Source organism: Triturus cristatus, chromosome 8 (assembly GCF_964204655.1).
Source record: "Triturus cristatus chromosome 8, aTriCri1.1, whole genome shotgun sequence".
NCBI classification, from domain to species: Eukaryota; Metazoa; Chordata; class Amphibia; order Caudata; family Salamandridae; genus Triturus; species Triturus cristatus.
Window position 1 is genome coordinate 207,090,103 of NC_140591.1, and position 12,991 is coordinate 207,103,093.

At 41.0% G+C, this 12,991-nt stretch overlaps 1 protein-coding gene across 1 annotated transcript in view; it reads left to right on the top strand.

Moving 5' to 3' along the window:
• The window catches only part of TMEM50B (transmembrane protein 50B), a 109,991-nt gene that overhangs the window by 50,830 nt on the left and 46,170 nt on the right, over positions 1-12,991 (top strand). The window contains exon 4 of the mRNA XM_085621376.1: positions 9,315-9,382. Coding sequence (XP_085477502.1) covers positions 9,315-9,382 — 68 coding nt within the window. The remainder of the gene's footprint in view (positions 1-9,314; positions 9,383-12,991) is intronic.

Sequence of the window (12,991 nt, forward strand, 5' to 3'; positions counted from 1 at the left end):
AGGAGCATGTAAAATAGTAATCCCCTTTTCATGTTATTTAATATCTGTCGAGATGCATTGTTTACATGTAAAATAGTAATTCCTTTTTCATGTTATTTAATATCTGTCGAGATGCGTTGTTTACCCCTAATAACACCAGTGTTTCTGTCAGGACAATGTTCTTAGTAAAAATACCCCTCAAAGTGTTTTCAACGTTCTTCCAGTAACCTTGTATTCCTGGACAGGTGAAGAAGACATGGACATCGCTGGCTTTTAAAAGCTTACACCTCTTACAACTTGGGACAGGTTGTGATACAAACTTAGCTAACCTTTCCGGAGTCCAATAGATCCTATGCATAACAAAGAAATGATGACGTTTGAGGTTGGCAGGTGTAACAAAGGCATATAAATATTTTAGAGATTCAGTCCACAAGGATTGTACACAATCTTCTTGCAAAGTGCTTACCCAAGTATCTGATAAGGCCTTCATTCCATCCTCTTCAGCCTCCAGGAATTGGCCATACCATTTTGCCACCTGGATTTGTGTCCTGTACCGCAACTTCAAAGTCCCAATTTCCCCCCAACTTCTCTGTAATGGTAGAGAACCATGAAATAAGCTGAAAATATGTAAACTTAGATAATTTGTTCCCTGACCTATTGTTCAAAACATCCCATGGGGTCAAACCTTCTACAGACAAAATATCCCCCCAACAATTTATTCCAGCTTGTTTTAATGGTAAACTCAATGCATCTACTAAACAATCCGGTGTTCCCGGGGATTCCCAGATGGGGCGAAGGCTGAAAAGTAACCAAGCTTTAAAAGTCGTCTCACTGTTAGCCATTGTTTTAACGCTGACTTTAAAACTTTTAGCCTTACTTTAAAAAAAAAAAAAAATTGCTCCAAATTTATACAAAAAAGCCTTCGGGCTTAAGTCCTTAACCATTTCCCCCAGAATACACCCCCATGTGTTGGCCAAGGGCTCCCCAAGTAGCATGCGAATATTTTTTAATTGAAAATCCAGACAGTACAATTTAAGATCTGGCGAGGCAAGTCCCCCCCTTTTTAAGGCTACAACGTAATTTCCGCCGTGACAAGCAGACACCTCTAGATGCCCAGATGAAGCTTGTTGTTTTCCCCTGAATTTTGTTAATTTCTTCTATTGGGAAAGCAAGAGGAATTCCATTAAAAAGGTAAGTTAACTTCGGCAGGATAGTAATTTTAACCAAGTTCACTCTCCCATATATGGAGAGTGGCAGTTTCTTCCATCTAGTTAGTTGTTTCTCCACCTCCCTCATAATTTGCTTCATATTGTAAGATGGATTCTCCTCTATTTTTTCAAGAATGTCTATCCCCAGGTATCTAATTTCCTAACATCTTGTACCTCCCCACCCCTCCATATTCCAACACATCACTCCCGTCTTCGATGCATTTATAGCATACCCTGAAAAAGACCCATATTCACTTGTCAGTTGCTCCATTCTTATTAATGTGGGGGTTGGATCAGAAGTGTATATAATTCAATCGTCTGCATAGAGCGCAATTTTACTATGAGACGGGAGTTGACATATGGGCTTAATTTGTTCATGTGCTCTCAATAGGTGTGCAAGCGGCTCTATGTAGAGATCAAAGAGGAGTGGAGACAAAGGACAACCCTGTCTTGTCCCTCTATGTATCTCGATCTTTTTAGTCAACTTGCCATTGATGAGAATCTTGGCCGTCGACTTTGGGATAGTGCCTTCCTCACTATAAACTGCATTGAAGAGAGCCTTCATCTCTGGCACAATTTCTACTAGCAACTTATAACTTCGACTGGGATGAAGTCTGGGCCAGCAGCCTTGCCTTTTTTCATACGTGTAAGCTGCTCAATAATTTCCTTCTCAGTGATCGAGGCATCCAATTTATTCCTACCTTCGTCTGTAAGGGCTGGGAGATTTAAATTCGTCAGCCAACTTTTTAATACTTCCTCATCTGGTCGCCCGGCTTCCGAATATAACTCGGAAAAGGGGGAGACAAAAGTCTCCTGTACTTCTTCTTCTTTTTTGTTAGTGATTGTTCCCCCCTGGTTAGTTATCAGCTCATTAATGTGATTTCTGGTTCTCTCAGCTTTGGATTTCCAAATGAGGAGTGCGCCTGTTTTTTCCCCGTACTCAAAATGTTGCATGCGGGTGTTTGCCCATCTGGCCCTACACTTCTGATCTAATATAATCTTATAATTTACCCTGGCCTCCTTGAGGCTCTTCAGAGTCTCTTCGTTTAACTGTATATCATACGTGTCTTGCTGTGCTCTTCCTTCTAATGTCCCAATCTCCTCTTCTAATTTTTTTAATTCAACCCTTTCTGTCTTGTTCTTATAAGAAGCCGCACTTTGTAAGACTCCCCTAGGAAACGCTTTAAAAGCATCTCATGTGACGCCTATCTGGCCGACTGCGTGTTAATCTGAAGAAATTCGAGGGTAGTTTTCTTCAAGCGACCGGAGACCTCCTAAATCTGACAGTATGGACCTTTTAAGCGTCCATCTAGGGTTATTTGGTTTCTTCAGCCCCTTCAATAGGATACTGACCATTGCATGGTCGGAATTATGTCCTGGGAGTATATGTACATTTTTAAGATTCCCAAACAATTCTCTATCCACAAATAAATAATCCAATCGTGAAAAATGTCGATATTTCTTACTATGAAAAGTATATGCTTTTTTTATTTGCCTTTAAAAACCTCCAAGAGTCTACCAGGCCTAATTCGACTAGCATATGTTTTAAAGCTTGTCTCGTTTTTGTCCCCAGAGAAATGACTCCCCTCCGACTCGTATTATTATTACTGGAGCTGTTGTCTCAGCTGCCAGCAGATGTAATTCTATTATATGGTGAGGGTCATCCAAATTGGGGCCATAAAATCCTATGCAGACTATTTCATGATCTGAACCTCTCAGGGTGGCCATAACCCATCTCCCGGAGCTGTCGGTTTTAGAGGAAATTAATTCTATTCCAACTCCTTTCCTTATTATTATAGCCACTCCTTTAGAATATTCCATCTGTTCAGAGGCAACAAAACTCCCTTACCAGTTTTGTTTACTATAAAGTGCTCTACTTTCTATTGCCGTTAAATGGGTTTCTTGAATGATGTTAACATGTGCTTGTGAATCTTCCAAATACCTCACTATCATACCCTGACGCCTTTTTGTTCTTAACCCATTAACATTCCATGTTGTTATAAGTATATCTTCATCTTTCCCTGACATCAATATTATTTGTTTTGTCTGACATTTTAAGACCTAGAGTCCTTACCCTATACTTCTCGAGAAAGCAAAAAATAGTGTATAATAAGATATGAAATGAGGACTGAATTTTTTTTTATTTTTTCCCCACTGCTCTCCACCCAGTGACCCAACCCATCACCTCTCCCCGTGGGAACCCTCCCTTTACTGTCAGGCATAAGCCTGTTGGGACTGTCAGATAGGCAGAGGCTTATTCAAAAACATTATAATGAATAGGAGATTTTCATAATTCTAGTGGATGAAACCTGATAATTTTCGACTTAATTATTTTTGCCTACCTTGTCTCTTATCCCTCTTTCTTAGTTTATACCTCTATGGCTGTTTGGTGACCACTGACTGCTGAGTGAGAGAAATGGGAGAGGAGAGAGGTAAAGAGAACTGGAAAGCAAAAAATATGAAGTACAGAGATGCCAGGTAGAGATGGAGATGAGGTAGAGAGATTGGGAGAGACTAAGGTAAAAGGATAAAGGTGTGGTGGCGCGAAACATTGATGGAGAGATAATAAGAGGAGAATGTAGATAGAATGATAGAAATAGGTAAGGTTTTAAAATGGGGTGCAGTGAGAATGAGAGGTAGCAATGAAGCAAATTAAATATGGAGGAAGGAAGAATTGAGGTTAACTGAAGAGTGAAATTGTGAGATGGGTAAAACAGAAAGAGACAGGCAGAGGAGGAACTGTGAGGTGGAGAGGGGCAAAACTAGATGCGGAGCAGGATAATGTATTACTTGGTCAGAGAGACATAGAAAGAGATATGGTGGGATGAGAAAAGAGGTGAAGTCGAGAGACAAGGGTAAGGTATAGAACCATGAGCAAGAGAAGGTAAGGCTATTAAAAAGGTAGAGAGGGTGAGTTAGAGAGTACTGAGATTCAGTAAGTATTTGTTGTTTTTTTGCCTTCAAATATCTGCATATAAAATATCACGCTTAACAAGCTTAAATGAAAGTAATTTTAAGTTAAACTAATCGGTGAGAAATGTACTCTTTTAACTTTCGAAACCTCAGTCGGTGAATGCAGTCCCTGCATATGTCTGTGTGTGTGAGACAGAGAGGCACATAATTTAATCCTAGTTTGCATAGTGTAGAATAGTGACTTGTGTATTTATATGGTTATAGCCTGTAACAGAAAACTTGGTGAATATGTAAGTCACTTGTTTTTTAAACGTATTTCACACAGTATAGGCTAGGCTGTCTCAAAATGATGTAGTGTTTGAGACAAAATAAGTGCATTCAATATATATATTTTAGCTCAAAGTAATCAGACTGTACCTTGTGCAAATATTTTTGCAAGTTTATCCATTGTTCCAGAACTCGGCTGATAACACCCTCACTTTACCTCTTAAAAAGAATAAATCTTTGTCCCCATCAAGGAACTCCGTTAATTAAGGGCTTGTGAGAAGGCCTGTTACTTCTTTAACTCTCTGCACCTATTCCCTGTTTTCCATTCAGGCAGAGGTCAGCATTAACTATTAAGGGACAGCTGTTTTTGTAGAAGGTGAGGTGGCAGTCTTGAGGCCAATAGGGTTGCATTCAGATGCAGATCCATAATCCTGTGGTCCCCTGAGGCCTCAGAGTACTGGTCTAGGAGAGAGTGGAAAGTGTGAGATCCATGGATAGTGTCAGACATGGCCCAGAAGAGGGAGCACTATCTGGCGGCTCATTTTTAGGTCTCGCCTGACCCAGCGCATGCGCTGGTCTGGCAAGACTTATTGAGAGGGCTCCAAAAAGTGCTACCAGGCCAGCCTGGGGCTACAGTGCATGTGCGCGGGCCCGCGCGCCGCTCTTTACCGCGATCACTTTCACTTTCGCGGCCGCACGGCCGCTTGGCATAGCCAATAGGTCTCCCTTTTGGGACCTTCTAAGTATTTAGTTATGCAACTGTTGCATGGCTAAACACTTTTAAGGTCCCAAAGGCGAGACCTATTGGCTATGCCAATGCTTGTTTCATTTACAGGTGGACAGAAATAGTTTCCTTCGAGAGATACCCCCAAGGAAGGGGCAATATATGGGACCTTTTGTTTTAGAGGGTTATCACTACCATTATTGCCTGAGGCACTTGGGCCAAGGGTGTAAGTGACCACTGCACACCAATTATGGCTGTCTGACTACAAAAAAAAAGTGGGATCCCACTGTCCTTGCTAGCATTAGAGCCCAGGGGTCACCCTTGCTGCTTTTTTGTTTTACCACTAAGGGGCAGAAAATATCATTAGTGCTGCAGGTACAGTGGCGGTACAGCCCAGCGGTATGAAGAGACGACTAAACCCCAATCATGGCTGTTTTACTATGGCCCTGTGCTCACATGCCAGTGTTGCTTTGGGCCTTGGAGGTGTGGCTTATGGAGGGGAAAATCTAAGCAGTGGAGACATCTTAGTTTGAACTTTGAGAAATGGCAAGAAGGGGAATGTGGCAAGATGGGAGCCCTGTTTTTGTCAAAAGTCAGAAGAGCCTCCTGCTTTGTAAGGCAGTAGTTATCCTTAGTGAAGCAGGTGTAACAGCACTGGGGCCATGGGGTCTGAGGGGCCAACTGCATCACAAAAGAGGCGTGGGGGCTTATTTTCCTTTCTAGCATTCGGGCAGAGGCCACCCTTGCAGATGCAGCTGGAACACATGTGGGAGCCCATTTTCAGGTTTCGCCTGCACAGCGCTTGCGCTGTGCTTGAGAAATTTATGGTTTTTAATATACACTTAAAAGGGACTTACATACGCCTCCTCCTTGCCTGGCTTCTCGTTGGTTCCTTTGCGTGCTACTTACTTTTCCTCAATTTCTATTGGCTGCAGCATATTTTCCTGCATTTACCAATGCTTGTTACTCATCTGCTTCTCTTATCAGTTTACCGTAGCTGAAATACTGGTGGAACAATTTTTTCATAAAGTTTTGCTGCTTTTTACTCTTGCAGCATAGTTATATAGCAATTTATCCCCCAGAGAGATTGTGTTTTGCATAGAATCACTGGATGTTGCACCGCCAAGACTCAAACCTGTATCCCCAGTAATCGAGTCAGCAGCTCTGGTCACTGCGCCACATCCTCTCTACTCCTTTGTTATTTGTCAGGCAGCTCTTTCCTTCTTCCGGACGATAATTGATGAAAACCGCTCTTTATTCTTCACATAGGCGAAACCGATGAGTTACCAATGCTTGTTGTTTTCTTGAAAGGAACAGGAACCCTGTTTCACAATTGGTGGGATGTTCAGGAATGACGGGGAAGTGCTGAAAGTGGTAGAGGTGATAGCCTACTACTCACGACAGCTGTTAATATTAATGCAGCAGGTGCATTTGCATTTGGGTCCAGTAGTGGAAGGGGCTCTTAGCTGCCCAGTTATGGAGAGCAATATGTTTGTGCCCATTACTGGTTTTGTTTAATGCATTTGCTGTTTTATAAGACACATTTAGCGTGGATTATGAGCAACCGAAAAGGTATCCCTGAAATGATCTCATAAGTCCCTTTCTGTCCTGGCAGCTCTATCTGTGCCACTCCCTCAATCCTTGCCATTACGTTTTGGAGGGGGGCCCAAATGCAAAATATTTTGCTTAGGGGGGCTCAGAAAAAAAGGTTTATTAACCTCTGTTCTAGGGCGTTAGAGGGGGCTGATGCTGGGCAGAGATGCGAAAACTGGTCGAGTGTCACTGCTTGCATGTGTCTTTTATTCCAAAATGTAGACTGCGCTGAAGAAGAATTAGTAACTATGCTCACACTGTCTTGCTCTGTTGCTGCCAAAGAGCTGCAAGGTGCTTCAGGTCTGTGTAGTAATCCAGCCCTGAAGCTGAATATACTTTTCCCCTCGCCCCTCCCCCTGGCACTTCTAGTGCTTCGGAAGAGCAGAACATCTAGGCCCCCTACCCGTGGTCAGTGTTGAAGGGGAAACTGCTTCAGGTCATCATGTTGATGGTAAATGTCTGCTGCTGGTGGAGTTAACTTAGGCATGCTGCGGCTGTTTAAACAATGTTCAAGTAATGCATTTCACATTAAAAAAGAAGAAAAATGTAATGACTGAGACACTTGAATGCAGTCCCTCCACACATTTCCCACATGTACTTACCTCTCCAGTGGAGTAGGAGAACAAGAGGAAGAACCAAGGTAGTGAAGCCGGTTATAGGAGGCTCAACAGACAATTGGTGTTGGTGTCTTGGAATGATGGCACTCCTGCATGATGGGAAATGTAGTTTTTATGGTTCCTGTTACTGTTTTTTACATGCAAGTTGTTGACATTGTTTATGATGTCATTGTTGGTGACATATATCTGTGCCTTAATAGAAAGCTGCAGTTTTTAGCTTCTACACTTTCACAATTTCATTACTAACTTGATTCATTCATGCTTTTCTTCCAGTTGTGATTTATGATTCTCTGTTTCCCATGATAAGAATCAACAGCAGTAACAACATATGTTTTTCTAGTAATTAGGTTATCTGTACCTTTTCATTTTTCACAAGCACTTTAACTACTATTAATAACAACAAACCTTTCTGCAGCCTGGTCACTAAAGAATCCAGACCCATGACTTAATTTATTCAATACAAGTCAAGGTTTGCATAGTCTCTTGTTTCTAAGAGAGCCTAGTTAAAATCAGTAAATTAGTAATTGGTTTGGGTGACTCCTTCACCAGACGAGGGTCCCGTGTTCTCCATGCCACTGGATTCAAGCTAGCATGGCTGATGAGGGGTGAAACCCCGAAACCGGTCCTAGGATGCTTGTTTTCCAGTCCAGGGAGAACCTGGCCTGGCAGATTGCGCTCCACTGTTCCCGTGGGGAACGGTGTTAAGACTGATTTTCATATGTATTTATGTCCGGATCTCTGTATTGGGGTGAATGTTTGACATTGTTCAATATTCGGTCCATCAGTTGTTCTTTTTGCATTTGTCACTCCGAGTGGGAAGGGTATGCCCAGACGTGGGTCCCATGCTCTCCATGCCACTGGAGTCAAGTTATCCTGGCTGATGAGGGGTGAAACCCTGAAACCGTTCCTAGGAGGCTTGTTTTCCAGTCCAGGGAGAACCTGGCCTGGCAGTTCGGGCTGGACTGTTCCCATGGGGAACTGGGTCAAGACTGATTTTCATATGGCTGGGTTTAAACTGGAATGGCATGGGGAGCAAAAACTCTATGAATATAGGCCAAGATCTCTGTGCTGAGGTGGATGTTTGACATTGTTCAACATTCTGTCCATCAGTTGTTCTGTTTGCATCCTTCAGCAATTTGGCATTGTGTGATCAAAGCTATCTACCTATCAGTAGATACTGGGGTGCAAAGCAACTGTGTTTGACCAGGTCTGTTTTCCTGTATTGTCCTCAGCACATATTGTACATTTGGATGCTTATTTTAGCCAGTCTTTTGGTTCCTTTAATCTGTTACCCAGCAGGTGAATCTTTTATGACTGCAGTAGCCCATTTATATATATCTTGTATCGTCTTGATTATTTGCCCCATTCTGTGAATGTCTACATACTTTATTTCAGTAGTGTATCAGCCTCAAGTGTTCTCCAAATCTAGTCACTTGACTTAAAACAGTGCCAAAGTTTTGTACTAAAATGATTTTAGTTTTAAGTGTTCATTACATCCATTGAGGACAGAACACCCCTGTATGAGGACATCTCATTGTACAACAAAGTATTAAAATTATTAAAACACAATTTCTTTTTTTTTACTTTTCTCTTTTTTTTTTAAATTATTTTTATTAAACCAATTCGACAGTCAGACAGCAGATATTCATTGGCAGGCGTCGTCGGTTACAATCGGTCACTGAGTACACAACTCAATACACGTTTCAAACAGAGTTTCGTAGCGGTTAGGGGGTAAAACACAATTTCTTAAAATGTGGTTGCCCAAAAACATCTGGATTACGGAAGAATTCTTACTACAATGAAAAAGAAAGCATGAATTGTGCTATTACACCACAGAATGTCAGCAATGCCTGAGTGTACTATTTGATGTCATAAACAGTATACCGCTTCATGTCCTGCGACTAGGTGTCGAGCAAGGACTTAGCTATGCTCAAGATCTTATTTGGATGTTTTTTTGTTTCCTTTAAAAGGCTTATTAAAGGCTTATTAAATGTGTTGTGTCTTGCTTTACAGGATCAATGCTGTATCAAATGCACAAGTGAGAGGAGATAGCTACAGTGATGGTTGCTTAGGAAGGACTGGTAGGTTTGTTTTTGACTAGAGCAATTCTTTAATACTGAACTGTTATCCTTCAGTATAATTAGTGACGAGTCCTCTTTTCTCACAGTCATGAACTTTAAGATATGTGGTTTGAATGTAATGATATTTTAATATAGGGGAAATATGGACTAGTCTTTTATCTTTTAACAAAATGAGGTGTATTTAGAGTTTAGTGGATGCAGGACATCACCAAGATTTGTAAGATGTCCGTTTGCCCCATTTAGCATGTGTATTGTTTATAGGATGTTTCAATAATCACAGATAAGCAGAAATTGAATATAGCTCCCAAAATAATTGTCCATTTACCTTTTCCTGCATCACTAAGAAAACATGAATTAAAAAGCACACCGTTGCTAGTTTTTAACAGTAAGCCGGATTTGCTTGGTTCTAACGGTAAGTAGAACAAGTACAACTCAGTACGAACCATGGAGCTTGGAGGTGAGTTGAGAGGAAATAGAGGTATGTCAATCAGTACTACAATAACTTTGGCCTTGCATTGCCCCTTGAATACTTAAAGTAACTGGTCAGTTCTCTGCCTCAGTCTGACATGTCTTGATCTCAAGGTTCCTTTCAGCCACAACGTTCTGTGTTGCTTGTGGATCTCTGAAAGAGAATTCCTACCCTCCATACTTGATGTAGAGTTTGGTTGGATACCACACAGCAGGCTCATGCCCCGCTGTCAGCTCTTCTTTTTTATCGATTAGGCTCACGTCATACCTCCAGTCTTGAATGAGTCGAATGCTGCACAGTAATCAAACCTTTATAGCTCCAAATTTAATTATCATATATCAATAATTGTTACAATTATTTCATAGGTTAAAATGTTATTACTGTATAAAAATTAAACATAAAAAATATATACACTAAGACTACATGGATACAATAATGTGAAGGAGAGGTAACATACAAGACAATCACATCTGTCATTAATTCAGGCTAATTTGTAGGAATCCATAAAAACACTACATAGTAGAAACCCATTTCTTTTCTAATAAGATCTGTCCCTCAACGCGTTTTGGTGGGTCATAAAATATGAAACCACCTTCTTCAAGACAACAAGGATACTCTCGTCCTAAGAATATCACTATCTAAAAGTCCTATGTAATAAACATAAATATGTATAAATGCACAAAACCACATGACCACATAAAATCATCATCATAAAACATCAAGACATTGACATACAATTGTTCACACATTATATATACAAGTTTTATTAAAGCAGATTGTCAGAAATTGATATCAATAAACTGGCCGACCCACACTCTACATACCCCCAATTTATAAAAAAAAAACTCCCACGTGTTCACCCAAAAGTTTGTGAGTATGCTTTCTAAATTTTGAGATAGGGGCAAATTCTGTATAAAATGAGACATGATTTGTCTTAACAAAATATTAGCCCGATTAGGTCCCCCGTGCTGTTATTGTAGCAGAGAATAGAGGGTTCCCTTATAACCCGATCTATTGTCGAATCACCCTATTTACAGCATAGCGAAATCTCTGTGAGTTTAATTTTCCTGTGACCTCTGATTTCTACCGGGTGGGGATCCACAAATCGCTTACCTGGAGGCCCTGAAGGGTCTCAGATTTCTGCAATAACCAACACGGGTGCTCGGTGTCTAGTTCAAAGTAGGTATTTTGCCTGTCTGCCGTCCCACGGTTTAAACTAACCCAATCTGATGACGCAATCATGCCTTACACGTATGACGCATCTCAGAGGAACATTTCTACGCCCTCACAGCACCATATTGGAATGGCCAAGTGATGTGTAGACCCATTGATGGAATTCATTTGATGAGAGGGTAACCTCTTATAAACTACCCCTATTATTGCTGTCAAAAACTAAATGATTACTCCATTTTGAATCTCTAATGTTGTCTCAATATATATGCAAACATAACCCAGAATATAATAATGATATTTTACCATGGTCAATTAAAATAATACAAATAATCAAAAAATCCTAATTTTGAAAAAAAGATTTGGAAAAATTGCCTTCCTCAGTCATAAAACTATGCATAAATGCATAGTGTTATAATCTCAAACTGCCAACATGAATACATTCTGTTATTGAACCTCCAATTTATCAATCCTTCTGTTTATTTCAAAAGTTTCATCCAATCCTCTCTCGAATTCAAGCCCTTTCTGACAGTGTCAAACGTGGAAATATACTACTGTTCTTTATTTTTCTTTCTTCAGTTCTTCTATTATCTGTGATCTTTTCATGGTTAACCGGTGAAAGTTCAAATGGCTATGTTTCACCATTGTGTAGTGTTGAACAAGAGGGGCATTAGTCTTATTGATTTTCAATGCTGATTTTTGTTCCAACATTTTTAACCTCAACTCTCCACCGGTTTTCCCAACATACCCTAACCCTCAGGGACACCGTTCAAATACACAACGTTGCGGCTTCTACAATTATTTAAACTATTTGCTGTCACTTTGCAGCTGTTCTATTCAGTCATTTTACACACTATACAGTATTTATTTATTTGCTGGTTTGTATAGCGCTGGAATCGACTCCAGATGGAGTATCTCTGCGCTTTTGGAGCCGGTCGAAACAGAGGTGTGAAAGAATGGGGCTAGATCTCGTTTCTGAACAGTACAGTTTTCAAGTGTCTCCTGAAAGTGAGGTGTTCTTTACACTGTCTCAAAGACCGAGGGAGTTTGTTCCATAATGTGGGTCCTGTAATTGATAGTGCTTTGCTCCCATGTCTGGCTTTTTTTGCACGGGGGATCACTAAGAGAGGATTGTTGCTGGACCTGAGCGATCGAGTTGGAATATAGGGAACAAATTTGTTTAGAAGGTAGGCGGGCCCTTGTCCATTTAGACATTTATGAATCAGACAACATATTTTAAATTTAGTTCTCTGCCGGATTGAGAGCCAGTGCAGTTGCTCAAGGAGGGGCTTAGAAGCAGTTCTCGGGGGGACGTTGAGGACAAGGCGAGCTGCCGTGTTCTGAATGACCTGAAGCTTGGCCAATACGCCTTCGTTGGCAAAAAGCAACAAGCCATTACAATAGTCAATCCGACTTAAAACCAAAGCCTGAACAAGAATTCTCCTAAAGGAGTCAGGTAGTAGAGGGAAAACTTTACGTAACAGGCTAATGGTATGGAAGCATATTCCTGAAATATAGTTAACATGTTGTTTGAGTGACAAATCTTGATCCAATCGGATCCCTAAATTCTTCACGACCTGTTTGGGTTTGGGCACTGTTCCCAGGTCGTGTGGCCACCAATCAGGGGTCCATAGTATTTTAGCTTCTCCAAACAGCATTACCTCAGTTTTGCTGACGTTGCACTGAAGATAATTGGAGGACATCCAATGTGCCACTGCCTTCATGCCTGAAGAAAAAGAGCTTCTTACATCAGCGGAGAGAGTCTTAAAGGGGAAGAGGAGCTGTGTATCATCAGCATATGATACCGGGATGAAACCATATATGCGCATCACTCTTGCCAGGGGTGCCACATAGATGTTAAAAAGGGTTGGGCTTAAACAGTAGCCCTGTGGCACCCCTTTTGAAATCTCTACCTCCGCTGAACAATACGCATCCATGGTGACTCTCTGGGAGCGATCGGATAGGAAGCT